This window comes from Bubalus bubalis, chromosome 1 (assembly GCF_019923935.1).
Source record: "Bubalus bubalis isolate 160015118507 breed Murrah chromosome 1, NDDB_SH_1, whole genome shotgun sequence".
Taxonomy (NCBI): Eukaryota; Metazoa; Chordata; class Mammalia; order Artiodactyla; family Bovidae; genus Bubalus; species Bubalus bubalis.
In genome coordinates this window covers 202,211,450-202,227,559 of record NC_059157.1, presented here as the reverse complement: position 1 = coordinate 202,227,559, position 16,110 = coordinate 202,211,450, and the positions used below count along the sequence as shown (strand labels likewise).

At 42.1% G+C, this 16,110-nt stretch overlaps 1 protein-coding gene across 1 annotated transcript; it reads left to right on the top strand.

Moving 5' to 3' along the window:
- The first annotated feature begins 219 nt into the window (after positions 1-219).
- LOC102410356 (zinc finger protein 596) lies at positions 220-15,003 on the top strand. The gene is given in 9 exon segments (XM_025294301.3): positions 220-687; positions 3,297-3,381; positions 5,312-5,530; positions 7,214-7,296; positions 9,224-9,350; positions 10,543-10,638; positions 11,409-11,500; positions 11,969-13,144; positions 13,147-15,003. Coding segments are annotated over 6 exon segments (1,533 nt in total). The 5' UTR covers positions 220-687; positions 3,297-3,381; positions 5,312-5,530; positions 7,214-7,284; the 3' UTR covers positions 13,177-15,003.
- Positions 15,004-16,110: the final 1,107 nt, after the last annotated feature.

Genomic DNA, 16,110 nt, shown 5'->3' with positions numbered 1-16,110 from the left:
CCGCACAGCCAAAGGCTGAGACTGAGATGTGTGAGCCCGCACCGGCCGGGCGGGAACCGGCGGAGGGCAGGGCAGGGGGAGTCTCCGGCCGCGCCCACAAAGTCCACCGCGAGGGCACGCCCCACGCCGCTCCAGCCGCCCACCGCGCTCAGGGCACGCCCATCCTGGGCGAGGCCTTCCGAGGCTCCGCCCGACCCCGGCCCCACTGCCCCTGCGGCCACGCCCCCCGCACGTAAGTGCCGCGGACCCGGAAGCGGGTGTCGGGAGCAGAGGGCCCCTCGGTGGGTGCGGTCCTGGACGCTGCTCGCGCTCTTCGGCCCCGCCCCACCCCTTGCTTCACCCCGGGGCCCGAGTCCCTGCCGACGTCACAGACCCGCCCTCGCGCCGCTGGCCCGGGGCTCCCTGACACTCGCGAAGCCCGGAGCTCCGCTGCCGGGTTCGAGTCGCATCCATTTCCGGATCCGAGGCCATCCTGGTCCGATCTTCCGGCCTGTGGTCTCTTCACGGGGTCCCGCCCCGACCCGCGCCGTGTCAGGTCCCCACTCGCAACGTGCGCTCTCGCCCTCTGTGCCTCTCGGGGCCGCACGGGACTCCGCGCCCTCCGGCGGCTCCAGGAATCCGCAGACCCCCGTCTTCTCCAGAAGCGGCCCGGCCCGCCACTCGCTCCCCTCGGCGGTCACCGCCTCAGTAAGGCTCCTGAGCCCCCCGGGGGAGGGCATCGGCCCTGTCCAGTGACGCCCCGTGACCTGCTGTCCCAAGTCCTGTCCTTTGCCGGCACGGGTACCGCTCCCTCATGGGACAGTGTCCTCCTGGGCGGAGCATCTTGGCTCCATTCCATGGGTGTCGAGTGGGGCGGGCAGGCCGAGACTGAAGGAAGGAGTAAAGGAGAGTGAAGACTTGAGAAGCAAAATAGAGGAGGGAGGGAGGTGGGTGCAGTGGGACTGGAGAGACAAAATACCGGTAAAAAAGGAAAGTGACTGAAAAAGTAGCATTGTGTGTGAGGTGTGAAAGTCGCTCAGTCGTGTCCGACTCTCTGCGACCCCATGGACTGTAGTCCATGGGATTCTCCAGGCCAGAATCATGGAGTGGGTAACCTTTCCCTTCTCCAGGGGATCTTCCCAACCCAGGGATCGAACCCAGGTCGCCGTCATTGCAAGCAGATTCTTTACCAGCTAAGCCACCAGGGAAGCCGTAAGAGGCATTATGGTACATGAAAACAGACAAAAAGGAGATCAATACGGAGATGGCCAAGGACAGAATGGAGGCGGGGACTTTGACCCGCAGTAGCAGTTGGGGAAAGTAGAAGGATAGGTTCCAAATTCATTCAGTTCAGTTCAGTTGCTAAGTCGTCTCCGACTTTGGACCCCATGGACTGCAGCAGGCCAGGCCTCCCTGTCCATCACCAACTCCCGGAGTGGACTCAAACTCATGTCCATTGAGTCGGTGATGCCATCCAACCGTCTCATCCTCTAAAATTTTCCAAATTACTTTAAGTGTTTTGTGTCAGATTCAAATCATGAGACCTCGGTCCTTTTCTTGTCATTATTGTGTACTAAAAGTATTCTCTGGTGCTTAGTAAATAATTTGTACACTATTTCGGTGTGCAGTTGGTAGGGATATTAATGATTTTTGTCTTAAAAGTCAGTACCAGGTAGTTTAAACAAGTGGTCCAGTGTTCAACAGCATTCTTTCTTCTGTATGTGAGTTTTTAATTTATTGGTCTGTGATCTACAGTTTTCAACTAAGTATATACTCTCTTCAAATTTCTTTTATTTTTTTGTTTGTTTTGCAAATATTGAATGATAGGCTGGATGATTCTAGAACTTGTTCTCACAGATCTCATTTGTTCATGATGAGTACATTACTCAGAGCTATTTCCATACCTGAACGTTTGTGTTTCCCAATGCCGTTATTTAAAAGTGTTCTTAATGTTATACTTTTTATATATTCATAGAATTGTGTATTTTGATATCTATTGTGGAAAATAGAAATTAAATGGTTTTAATCAAGATGATTACAACCATGAAAGACAACTTGCCCTTGCTCAGGAAAATGAAATGAGATCTGGAATCTTTAGGGGCAGGAGTGAGAATGATCCTGGACCACCCCATGCCTGTGAGGCCAGTCATGGTTCCTCTTTCCTGTTCCTGTGTCTTTCCACATGCCCCAGGACACATTCTCGCATAGTCAAAAGGCAACTGGTAGGGAAAGATCAAGAGTTTTTAAACTAAGCACAGAACAGAGGTATTTCTCCAAGGAGGATGTGGCACTTGGTTCAGGAAAGAGAACTTGGAGGAGAAAGGGTGATCTACTTTGGATGTTAGAGAGTGAAAAAGAGCCTAGGAAGCTCAGCAACAGGAGAGGAGGAGACCTCTTCCCATCCTTATCTGGTGATGCTGTGCTCAGCAGGTGCTGGAAGACACTGTGAGGATTGACTTGAAAGGGAGGGTTGTACCAACTCACCTTCCCATATCTGCTGTGTGATGTGTGGGCTTTACAGCATAGAGGGGCAGAGAAACTTAGCTGTTGATGCCCATGTAGGAGTTTATTGGCCCTGTTCCCTAATAGTTCAGCAGACGCAGAGGACCATTTTTTCCAAATGTTGAATTTCTCCCCTACATGTGTGGTTGTGGCCAGAAAGGGGAGAAGTTATTTGAAGACATGAATGGCACATTCCCAACACTAAAGAGTGACTTCTGGCCTGAGCAAGACACTCAGAGTAGGGGAAAGATGAGGAGTCAGGAGTAAATCTTTATCAGGGAAAGCTCATATTATCTGTTGATTGATCTGCCCTCTCTTTCCTGTAATGCTGTTCTCAGGACTTGCTAAAATCTGACTCTCAGATGTCCTGCCTAAGATGTTTCCTCACTCATCTATGGCCTCTCCTATCTCCAGACCAATTCTATCTCAGTGTCACCCAGTGACATGGGACTTGGAACATGCTTCCATTTGGGGGGTCATCACGAGCAATGCTGCATGCCCAGACATTGACTAGAAACAGGAACTGGACACCATGCAGTCAATAGGATTGCCAGTTGGGACTGCATAGGCACAAGAGGTGGATGTAGACCAAGATGAAAGAAAATTGTGGAGAGGGGGAAAGTGTTCTACCTGGTTGTACAATGTAGCTGAAGCTTAACAACATAAATCTTTTTATTTGGCCTGTAATTAGAGACTTAGCCATGACAAATTAAGGTGGCATTTCATCCACATCATGTAGTATATTTTATTCTGTAATTGTTTAAAAACACAATAAACCCAAAATGGCTAATAGAGGATTTTAACATTGTTCACAGCACACCTGTCCCAGGGAGATGTTGGTGTTCATGGATTTGTAAAGAATTGATTTGTCTGCAGATACTGAGTGTTCCTCCTCTTTGGGTAAGTTGTGGTTTCGTTGCTGAGCCAATAGATGGTACATTTCATTTTGTAATAGGTTTTGGCACCATTCTCCCTACACAAAGTACACAGTTGCCAGGAAATCCTCATCTGTCTGTCCCCTCGTACCTTAACCAGGATTCATTTTAAATATGTGTGTATAATTGTAGATTTGGATAAAATGACAACTCTTTGTTCCTAATTTCCATTTTACTAATGATTTAAGAGACTGAATAAAGGTTATTCTTTATAGACATGTATATATAGAATGAATTTTCCTACTTATTTTTCTAATTTATGGTTTAGTTACATACACACAGACACTTTGATAATGTTGATGCAGTGAAACCAAATCATGGCCTTTGCTTTTTTTCCCTTCGTAAGGTGTCACCTGTTTCATAGTATAAAATATTATGTTCATTTAGTCCCAATATATTGTTTAATATTGTTCATTTCAGCTATTTAATTTGAACTATTTTAAAGTTTCAAATAATATAGGTTCAAATGTAACTTGACTGATCTCCAGGTTTTTTTTTTTTTTTTTCTTTTCACAGTTATTTTGGCTATATCCTCATCCCAAATCAAAACTGAGACAAAAATCAACTTTTTGGATGTTTCTCGTTTTTTATGTGAAATATTGCATATGATTTTTGAGGGGTATACTTGATTTACAATTTTGTTTTATATGTACAGCAAATTGGTTCAGTTATACATACATATACACGTTATTTTTCAGATTCTGCATATGACTTTTAAATTTGAGTTGCACCCCATTTCTGCAGTCACAGATTTTTTTGTCACCATGTCCTCTAGTCTAAGAATTTGGTTTGGCAGACTTTGTTCATGTCACATTTATGTCCTTAAAAAGTTTTAAAATTTCTTTGCATGAGTTTGCAAATGTATTTGAAGTTAGAGTCATAATATTTTGCTGTTATACATAGAGACTGGCTTTCATGTGTTTACTTAGGTTTTAAACTATTGTTACTAAATAGGAAACATTGATTTCAGTACATTAGGGTTGGATTTGTCCACTTTAAAAAGTATTATTAGGTATGATAGTTAAAATGGATTCTTACATATATTTTTTTAGTTTGAAATCATATCTTCCAAAAATCATTACAATTTCAGCTCTTTTGTACCATTTTTTAATTTCATCTTTTTTCCTCTCTTTTCTGGGTTCTGACTCAAGCACCTGCACTGATTTCTAGGATACTTCTTACTTCTATTTTGGCACACCCAAAAAAAACAAAGTCCTATTTAGAGACAGAAAGTAGAATGGTGGTTTCTAGGCATTGGGAGGAGAGGGGAATGGGGAGTGGTTGTTTAGTGGGTGCAGCGTTTCAGTTTTACAAGATGAAGAGCATTGAAGATGGTTGTACAACACTGTGAATGTATTTGACACCACTGAACTATACACTTAAAAATGACTAAGATGATAAATGTTATGTGTATGTTTTATTTTACAATTTAAAAAATTAAACAAATTCTGTGTACAATAAAAATCAGTCCTGAAACTAATCATTTATTCTGGAAATCCTTAAATTTTGTGGATTGCAGAGTTTTTCAGTTATTAGGATAACAACTAGATCTGACTTGAAGAGATGTATACTGTATGAGCTTTTTCTTGCTTGGGAGTAAAAATGAAAGATATTTTCTTTGGATAGATATTTACTCAGCATAAATATTTACACTTATGTAGAGTCACCACTCTTCTGTCCTCAGTCTGTGAATATTGTTGTTAGATTACAGATCCTCTTGCAAATAAAACTAAAGAGGAGGAAGGATTCATTTGCTGCAGATTCTCAGTGCTGCCCAGAACAACCAAAATCATAAAACACTGAAGTCTGAGAAAAGGCATAAAGTTTCCTTTTGAGACTTTTAGGGGATGCAAGAACTAAAGAATACAATTTGTTGTCCTTAATTTCATCTACAGGGTCTGCCTAATTTCCTGATTTTATCTTGATTGGGACCCACTTAGTCAGATGCTGTCCTTTTGATTAAAACACTGATGAGATTATCAACAGCATTAAAAGAGAATTCATCAAAATGATGCATTTTCTGGAAAGAGAAAGATGCTCTGAACTCTGGGATGTTGTGGCGGTGTCCTCAGTGAATATTTGGCTTTACTGGGTTTTCCGTCTGTTTGGTTCTGGTGAGTACTGGAGACCGTGTTCACCAAGAGTAAAGTATTCATTTTGGTAGGAATTCAATGAAGGGATCTCTGAGGACCTGACACGCAAACAGATTGAAGGAAATAAGTATGGGGTAGCAAGTTGTGTTTATGTATTCGAGTGGGAATGAAGGATGCTAGTGAACAGTGTAGAAGTAATAGCAGTGCTGAACTGTATTTGTGATGTTCTGAGACAGCATCTAACATGTTAACCCTTGGATGTCTGGTGGAGCTATTGAAAAGATTAGAGACTAGGTAAAGAGTAATATTTGGGGAGAGTGGGAGATGATGTACTGAGATGTAGTTCATTTCTAGTATATATTAGTTTTGGGGGGAAAAAAAGGTAAGCTCAGAAATGGAATTCAAACATGAGTTTTGTCACTTTCAATTTAGAAAAAGTAATGGAAGGAATCAAAGCAACTGTGTAAATATGTAGGCATACGTGGGCAATGCACATAAACAGAGAAAAATGAAGGAGGTAGGGTGGAGTCTTGAGATCTTCCAACAGTATCATTTGAGAAGTCCTTGGTAAGTGATACAGAGTTAGAGTGACAAGATTACTCTGAAGACTGTAGACTAAGAGAAAGTTAGGGAAAGTATGTTCCCCAAAAGAGCTTGACTTCCCATGTGGCACAGCGGTAAAGAACCGCCTGCCAAGGCAGAAGACACAACAGATTTGGGTTCAGTCCCTGGGTCAGGAAGGTCCCCTGGAGAAGGAAGTGGTAACCCACTCCAATATTCTTGCCTGGAGAATCCCATGGACAGAGGAGCCTGGCAGGCTTCAGATCATGGAGTCACAAAGAATTGGACATGACTGAGCACACACACACATTGCAAGTAGGTGCCGTTGATTCCTCCAAATAAAATAAGTACCTAAAATAATTAACCCTGTCAAAATATATTCTTAATTCTCTTAGTTCACTACTAAGTGCAGAAGAAATCTAAAAGTGAGTGTTGCTGGAAATTCTTGGAAGAGACAGAGTGATTCCAGATGAGTGTATGAGGGGCTGAGAAAAGCAGGGATGTTTCAAGGTACTAGAGGGGTGAAATGGAGCTGGAGAAACTGCTAGTGCACAAAGTAAGAATAATTAAACCTGAGAAGTTCATGGTTGTTACTCAAGGTGGAGACGCACGTGGCATGAGTCATTGATCCCTGTGATTTGGAATTAGGAGGGAACTGGACACTTCTGAACATCGTGAGTGAATTAGCATACCAAACTCAGTGGTGTCCACATTCTACTCTAAACTGAGGGTGTTTATACCTTCTTTGGGCTTCCCTGATAGCTCAGTTGGTAAAGAATCCACCTGTAATGCAGGAGACTCCAGTTTGATTCCTGGGTCAGGGAAATCTGCTGGAGAAGGGCTAGGCTACCCACTCCAGTATTCTGGCCTGGAGAATTCCATGGACTGTATAGTCCATGGAGTTGCAGAGTCGAACATGACTGAGTGACGTTCACTTTTATGCCTTCTTTACTAAGAACAATAGCCATGCCTTCTTACTTTTGATCCTAGGAGAGCTCTACCCGTATTTTTCGTGGAGCACACTGCATGTTTCTTTTGGTTGTCCTGGGAGCTACTTCCAGGTGAAGGGTTGGGGCTTCATGACAAGTGAATATGGAGATTGCAGACAGCTAAGAGTCTCATGACTTTTTTCTTCTTCCTCAGCTCTGCTTCCTGTTGCTTGGACTGTGTGTAAGTGAAAACCCAGAAGACAGTTGGCAGCTGAACTAGTTACAATGGAATCTCAGGTGAGTAGGAAATTACTCTTTCTACTGAAATTGGCAGTAGAAATTGCTTTCTAATCTCTATTGCCATTGCTGGTGATGGGGTATATGCTCAGTTTTGTCCGGCTCTTTGGAACCCCATGGACCGTAGCCCACCAGGCTCCTCTGTCCATGGGATTTCCCAGGCAAGAATTCTGGAGTGGGTTGCCATTTCCTTCTCCAGGGGATCCTCCTGACCCAGGGGTCCAACCCGAGTCTCCCTCATTAGCAAACGGATTCTTCACCACTGAGCCTTTTGGGAAGCCCTATTGCCAGTGTATGGACATAATTCTCCTACAGGCACACATGTTCTAAGAGCACTTGAGAGGTTGTTCAAGGATCTGAGCTTCAGTTAAGTTCCCCAGAATTCTGGAATGGTCATGTTGGGTCAAGGACTCATCAAATGGTCAGTCCTTCCCAACATTATAGTAAGATATTCCAGTCTTTATTAATGCCATGTATTCAAGAAGAGATAAGAGAGGTTTTCTTTTCTTCATGCAGCCCATGGCCCACTTGGCAAAAAAAAAAAGATTGTCGTTAACCATTTTATTAACTGTGATGGGCTTAGGATTAAGGTGAATACAGGCAATGGAGATGAGTAAGAAGGAAAACATTGCAACCCACCCACTGGAGAGACAGATGTTTCCACAGATGACATTGGTGAGGCCAGTGTTAGGTACTAAGGGAGTGCTGACTAGTGCTAAGAGAAAACAAATGATTATGCAAGAGAAGGCAATGAGGAGTCATTAACTTACATTTTTTCAAATTTAAACTTCTTAAAATTTTGATAAAATATATTTGTGCTTTTCAAAATCTTCTAAAAAAGAAAACTAAATTTTCATTATTACCAATGTCCCAAGTCATAAATTTTTACCTCTTTGTAATTTCTGCTTTTTCACATTTCATAACTGGAAACAGTGTATAGAGAGTAGTGTTTTCTTAATTTGAGCTGTGATTCAGAAGAAAGAATATAGGAGGTAGAGTACTACTTTAAGCCCTGAGGAAGTTTTCCATGAATGAAAGAGGCCAGAGCAATCAGGTGGCTTCAGATGTACTTGAGTAGAGAGACAAGACAAAGAAACAAAAGAGACAATAAAACTGATATTTGGAGATCCCAGGATAATTGAGAAAGGGAGACCTCAGACATAGGAAGGTTGGGATAAGACTATCCTCTGCAGAAGTCTCAGACCTGTGGTGTGAGCTGCTGACTCATTTACCCTTAATAGCAAACACCTCAGCTTTGTAAGATGAAATGTTATACCTGCTGATCCCACGACCTGTATGAATGCTAATCAGTTAGGCAGAATTCTGGATGTTGCTTCAATATTCTCTGCCATTTCCTGAATAATAAACCTAAAAGTTATATTTAAGAAATGGCTGCTAGATAGCACTTCACACATTAAGTCATTAGATCTTTCAGAACTGATGACAGATTATTAAAAACCATTTCACTGATGAAGAAACTGAGGGCATGTAGAGCAATAATCTAACCACAGTCATGTTTTAAAAGGGGCATATCATGGATACGTCATCCCTTGTGATGATTCTTAGATTTACTTGAAATTGAATTGAAGACTGTTCAGTTTTCAAGTGGAAATTTTATAATCATGATTTGGAAGTTGTAATTACAAATCTATTGGGAAATCTCCACGGTTTGTTACACCATGGAGATTAGTAACAAAAGACTTATATTGTCTTTTTATAATGAAGTTTTCTGTATTCAAAGTTTATGTGTCTTCGTAGGTTTGCTGAAAGTCAGAGGTTCATGTCAACAATGAGAATGATTTGATTGGACCCAAAGTACTGTTTGAGATTCTGTACACTCGGCTGCCACTTCCTTAGTGCCTTATACCTGTACTGTCCTCCCCTGGCAGAGATGGCCGTGTCTAAAACGATTTCTGTGATGTTTTAGGAATCAGTGACCTTCAAAGATGTAGCTGTGGACTTCACCCAGGAAGAGTGGGCCCTCCTGGACACCTCCCAGAGAATGCTGTTCAGAGATGTGATGCTGGAGAACATCAGTCATCTGGTCTCAGTTGGTTAGTCAGTTACTCTTTAATGATTGGTGTATGTATTCATTCAACAAGGATGGAGGAAAACTTTCCCATTTCTCACTCCAGATTCTGTTTTAACTCTTTAGCATAACTCTTGCAACTACCTTATCAAAATTTTCTTTAATTCCTATATTTTTGGGGGCTTCCCTGGTGGTTCCCCTGGTAAGTAATCCGCCTGCAATGCAGGAGACCTGGGTTTGATCCCTGAGTTGGGAATATCCCCTGGAGAAGGGAAAGGCTACCCACTCCAGTATTCTGGCCTGGAGAATTCCATGTACTGTATAGTCCATGGGGTCACAAAGAGTCAGACATGACTGAGTGCTGCTGCTGCTGCTGCTAAGTCGCTTCAATCGGGTCCGACTCTGTACGACCCCAGAGACGGCAACCCAGCAGGCTCCCCCATCCCTGGGATTCTCCAGGCAAGAACACTGGAGTGGGTTGCCATTTCCTTTTCCAAAGCATGAAAGTGAAAAGTGAAAGTGAAGTCGCTCAGTCGTGTCTGACTCTTAGCGACCCCATGAACTGCAGCCTACCAGGCTCCTCCATCCATGGGATTTTCCAGGCAAGAGTACTGGAGTGGGGTGCCAGTGCCTTCTCCGCATGACTGAGTGACTTTCACTCATTTCACTACTTATATATAGTTTGTCAATCCCACTACAATGTAATCTTCCTTACACAACTTTGAGTCTTTGTTGCTACTCAGTCTCTGATGCTCAAGCAGTGGTGGGAACTCACTATTTTTGTATGGGTAAATAAATGTGTTGATTTCTTAAAATTTATTTTACAGCAAGGACTGTGGTTTGATCAGATCACAGTGTTAAAAATAATAGATATATTGTTTTCCACATAGAACTTAGATTTTTCTGGTGGAAGTTGTATGTATTGGATTCTTTGGGTATATAATATTAAAGCACTGTGAAATGAAAATATTGCAGATTCCATAATCTGTCTTTGAACTTGGGCATGGGCATTAGTGGTGATAGGTCATTAATGTCTTTGGGAACAAGTTGAAGAGTTATCATTTTGCCAGTCAAAGCCTGTACGTGTTGTTTTCAACATACTCTTCTCTGTTCTGACCTTTAGAGGTTACTGTATTCTTCCTCATTAGTCTGCTCTGTGATCATGCACTGTTACGAGCATGGAACTCAAAATCCACATATCTTTCTCCTACAAACAGGTAATCAGCTTTACAAATCAGATGTGATTTCCCATTTGAAGCAAGGAGAGCAACTTTCAAGAGAAGGGTTAGGCTTCCTGCAAGGTCAGAGTCCAGGTGAGCTCCAAGAACCTGTACTTCAATAGGAGGAGGAGCCTGGTCAGTGAGTGAATAGGCCCTAAGAAATCAAGTGAAAGTTGCTCAGTCGTGTCTGACTCTTTGTGGCCCCATGGACTGTAAAGCTCCTCTGTCCATGGAATTCTCCAGGCAAGAATACTGGAGTGGGTAGCCGATCCCTTCTCCAGGGAATCTTCCCAACCCAGGAATCGAACCCAGGTCTTCCACATTGCAGGTGAATTCTTTACTGTCTGAGCCACCAGGGAAGCCCAAGAAAACTATTGGGTAGCCTATCCCTTCTTCAGGGGATCTTTCTGACCCAAGGATCGAACTGGGGTCTCCTGCACTGTAGGCTGTTTTTAAAATTTAGACAGTGTCACGGGGAAACATTTTTCAGATGTTATCATACATTGAAGGCATCAATTTTCTATTCACAAGGCTTTCTGCCATTGTCCTTGGCTTTACACAAGGTGAAATTTGTGTACCCACTGGAATTAATAAACATTCACAAAACGTCCCTTTTCGTGGTCCTGTTCTATGAATAGGATCTTCTCTTTTCTTCCCCAACTTGCCATATTCGTTTTATCTTCCTCATAATTCAGTCCTGAGAATGACAGTTGTTGCGTGTTTCTTCTCTCTTTAGAGTATTCCCTAGTTTGACATTCTGTCCCATCTGTGTGTCAGTATTTGAAACAGACACAAATGAGTATTGAGTCACTTCAACATTTTACTTCCACTGATACCATTATAGTAATTTATTTTTTTTCTAGTCATTTCAGATAGAAAAGATGGTCCGAAAAAACAGGAAATGTTATCTGTGCAGCATATCTGCAAGAAGGACGCACGTCTAATTAGTGCAATGGTAAGCTTCACAGGTGTAAACATGTTCCTCCAGATGAAGACCTGGGACTTGAATAAGTTGGAAATTTGGCATACGTACCTGATTTAACTAAAGTTGGGATCATGGACTTCCACAGGAGAAAATTTTAGTTAGTCTGGTTTTAAGGAAGAAAAGATTAACCGATAGTCAGAACTATAAACAGTTTATAGTCTCATAAACAGTTATGTAATTATGGATTATATTCCTAAATGCTGAAACATAATAATGTCTTTAAAATTAAATAGGTATCTCTGCAGTTGGGATATTACAAAAGGTAAATCTATGCTTGCAAAAGAGTAATACCTCATGTTTATGTAAATATTAAAAATATAGAAGCAATTTTAACTGAAGTCCATCACTGAATGATTACCCTAGAATTTATATGTAGAGAAAGGAAGGAATGAATAAATTGGGCAAACTTGTAACAATCTCTCATTTCATTTCAAAAAGCAGTGGTCTCACGCTCAAGAGGATCCTTTGGAATGCAACAATTTCAGAGAAAAATTTACTGAAATCTTACCATTGACTCAGTATGTAATACCTCAAGTGGGAAAGAAACCCTTTATTAGCCAAGATGTTGGAAAAGCCATCAGTCACTTGCCATCCTTTAATATACAGAAGCAGATTCGTTCTAGAAGTAAATCATATGAATGTCATCAAAAAAGGAATACCTTTATTCAAAGTTCTGCCCATAGACAACACAATAATACTCAGACTGGAGAAAAAACATTTGAATGTCATGTATGTAAGAAAGCCTTCGGTAAAAGTTCTAACCTTAGACGACATGAGATGATTCACACTGGAGTGAAACCACATGGATGTCATCTTTGTGGAAAATCTTTCACTCATTGTTCTGACCTTAGAAAACATGAAAGAATTCACACTGGAGAGAAATTATATGGATGTCATCTGTGTGGCAAAGCCTTCAGTAAAAGTTATAATCTTAGGCGACATGAGGTGATTCACACCAAAGAGAAACCAAATGAATGTCATCTGTGTGGGAAAGCCTTTGCTCATTGTTCTGACCTTAGAAAACATGAGAGAACTCACTTTGGGGAGAAACCATATGGATGCCACCTGTGTGGGAAGACTTTCAGTAAAACTTCTTACCTTAGACAACATGAGAGAACTCACAACGGAGAGAAACCGTATGGATGTCATCTATGTGGGAAGGCCTTCACTCATTGTTCTCACCTTAGAAAACATGAGAGAACTCACACTGGAGAGAAGCCATATGAATGCCATCTATGTGGAAAAGCCTTCACTGAATCTTCTGTCCTTAGACGACATGAGAGAACTCACACTGGAGAGAAGCCATATGAATGTCACCTGTGTTGGAAAGCCTTCACTGATTCTTCTGTCCTTAAACGACACCAAAGAACTCACACTGGAGAGAAACCATATGAATGTCACCTATGTGGGAAAACCTTCAATCACTCTTCTGTCCTTAGACGACATGAAAGAACTCACACGGGTGAGAAACCATATGAATGCAATATATGTGGTAAAGCCTTCAATAGGAGTTATAACTTTAGATTGCATAAGAGAATTCACACTGGAGAGAAACCATATAAATGTTACCTATGTGGAAAAGCCTTCAGTAAATATTTTAACCTCAGACAACACGAGAGAACTCATGCTATAAAGGTAATAAATGAAGATTCACCACCCATACCTTCAAAGTATAAACACTCTTGAGGACTCACACAATGAAGAAATACTATGTTTATTTTCAATGTATAAGAGTCTTTATCATCCTTATTAATTAACTAGAGTTAATGCGCAGTAGGCAGAATCCATATGTATGTCACCTGTGTAACAAAACCTTTAGCAGTGGACTCATGGGAGAACAAACTGTAAATGGAATGAATGTGGAGGAATCTTCATCCTCAGCTGTAACTGTTAAATGGATAAATCACATTTCAGAGAAGTTCCAATAATATATCTGTAATTAGTGTAGAAATACCTTTGGTTATAAGTTATCCTTTAAATAAGTAAACCACAGAGGAGAGAAACTAGACCTGTAACCACTGTGCACTTGTTTAACTTAGCACCACTCTTGGCACGCATCTGAAGATTCGGTGTCAGGCAACTGCTAGTGGAAACAAACTAGGACATGAAAAATATGGAAGGCATTTGGAGTGTCCCCTTCTGGAATGCTTGACGTACATAAACTAATTCATGTAATGACAAAAGTGCTGCCCCTCCTAGTGATGCATGAAACACCCAGAAAGCAGGGAGAGCAGAAGCAGCCATGGTCCCCTGATCTTGCCCATGTTGCCCTGTCAACAGCCATGAATCCACAGATCCCCAACTGGGAGTGAGACCCAGGAGTTCCAGCCCCTTCCATACACAAACAGAAGGCTCAGAGAGGGGAAGGTGGAGCTTCCTTCCGCCAGGGTAACGAGAAGGCCTGGGCCTTGGTACCCATTTGAACATGTCTATTACCTATGTTTCACAGGTGGCAAAACTGAGAACACAGATGTTTGTAATTAATTTATCCCATGTTTTTCTGGGACATACATATGGACTCGAAGGGATGGAAAACATACTCCACATAAATGGAAATCATAAGAGCAGAGGTAGCCATGTTTACATCAGACGGACTAATTCAAAACTGAGTTCATCAAGAGGATATGTAACATTTGTAAATATGTCATACAATATAACACCCGGACTAAAGTGCAGAAAATACCTTATAGTGATCAAATAGAGGAAGCATTCCAAAATAAAGGGAGATAAGATGAAGGAAAGATTTGTATTTTATTTTATTGTATAAAAAATATAAGATGAATCAGAGTGCCCGTGTTCATGTATGTATGTGTGTGTGCACAATAAAACTACAGAATATAAAACAGTATGTGAAGTTACATGAAAAATTGGTCAAGTAGGAAAGTTAATTTACATGTCAAATAAAATGCATTAATAAATTTTATTCAGTCATCAGTGACATGGAAAGAGGAAAACCATATCATCTTTTCACATGCATAAAAAGTAATGTAGTGTAAAGTCCTGTTTAAAGCTGAGTGAAAAGCCCACCTCCTGGTTGTGGATGAGAATAAGCTTGAGGCAGGGGGTAGCTTACCGATTCGATGGACATGAACTTGGGCCAACTCCAGGAGATGGTGAGGAGACAGGAAACCTGGCATGCTGCAGTCCATGGGGTCCCAAAGAGTCTTGACACAACTTGGCGACTAACAACAAAGCTTGCCAAACTGTATCAAAATATGAATACAGCCTAGTTTGAATCAGCAAATGAACTCCAACTTGCCCAAAGTAGAGGAAAACTTAGACATCTGCAGATAAATCATTCTGCTCGGAAATGGCCACTAAGAATTCCTTACGAAAAGAGTGTATCTTGAGATGGACGAGGGCTCAGGGAAGGCCATGAGTGACTGAGCAGATGTGTGAGGCAAGATACAGGAGAGAGATTAGCAGGCCCTGGGGAAAAAGGACACTTTAGGAAGAGAACACACCAACCAAAAGAGAAGATGCTTCCTAAGAAGCACTCCTGACTCCTGCTCTTCTCATCTGAGCTCTCTAAGGCAGATCAGCCTTAACTGGTCACTCTTGGGAATTGAAAATACATCTTCCAACATACCTCCTTCCTGTGACACAGCCATATACATAAGGACAAATTCTCCTTGTGGGTGTGATGGTCATCTGTTGTCCACTAGAACACTGGGAGCTCAAGGTCTATAAGCATGGAACCCATAGATCGGTTTTTCTGTCCTTCAGTTTTCCTTTGCTAATGAAACCCACATGTTGCTTGGCAGCAGTGGGTATAAGGGAGGGACTGACCTACCTGTGAATTAGAGACACTGAAGATGCTTCTAGTCCCTGATGAACAGCATATCCAGGAAAGGATGGGCAAAATTTTTCATTTGCCCTAATTCTCCCACCCAATCCCAGCTCCTTAATCCTCTACAGTGTTCTTTTCATTCTCCAAGCCCGGTTCACATAGCCATGTGGCCCCTCCAAATGGGAAAGGTAGTTTTGTTCTATCCTTAGTTTTAAAAGTCTTGGTCCAGATGACACCCACACTGAGCACGTGCCTTTAAGCAGCTGAGGCATATTCTAGATAAATGCAATTCATCCTCAAGCAGCACCCTTTAATAACTGAACAGCGTCTCCCTTTGCAGGCACACTGTAAGTGAGAGTGCTCATTCGTAAGTAAGTAGGAGGATAAGGGAGAACCCAGACCCCGGGGTCAGAACCCAGATCCACACCCTGGGCATCTCTCTCAGTGTGAAATTTTGCTAGTTTGGACTCTTCCTCTGAGGTCACAGTTGCAGGACAGAGAAACGTTGGTACTTCACTGGAGGTTGTCGTGGGGAATTATGGTTACTGTGCCACCAGGCAATTGTTTCATAAATAAAGACCTTCCCTTCTGGACAGGCCAAGCTCTGCCTTCACATCTGCAGTGGTGATGTCACCAAGCCTCTGCTGTGAGTGAACTCCTGCCACGGATGCTCTGCCCACTCGTGCTCTGACTATCCTGGCCCCACTCTCCTCGGGCACGCCGACCTCGCAGCTCCTCATTAACTGTCTCCCTGACTTCTTGGGCTCCTATTGTTGCCGCATAATTAAAC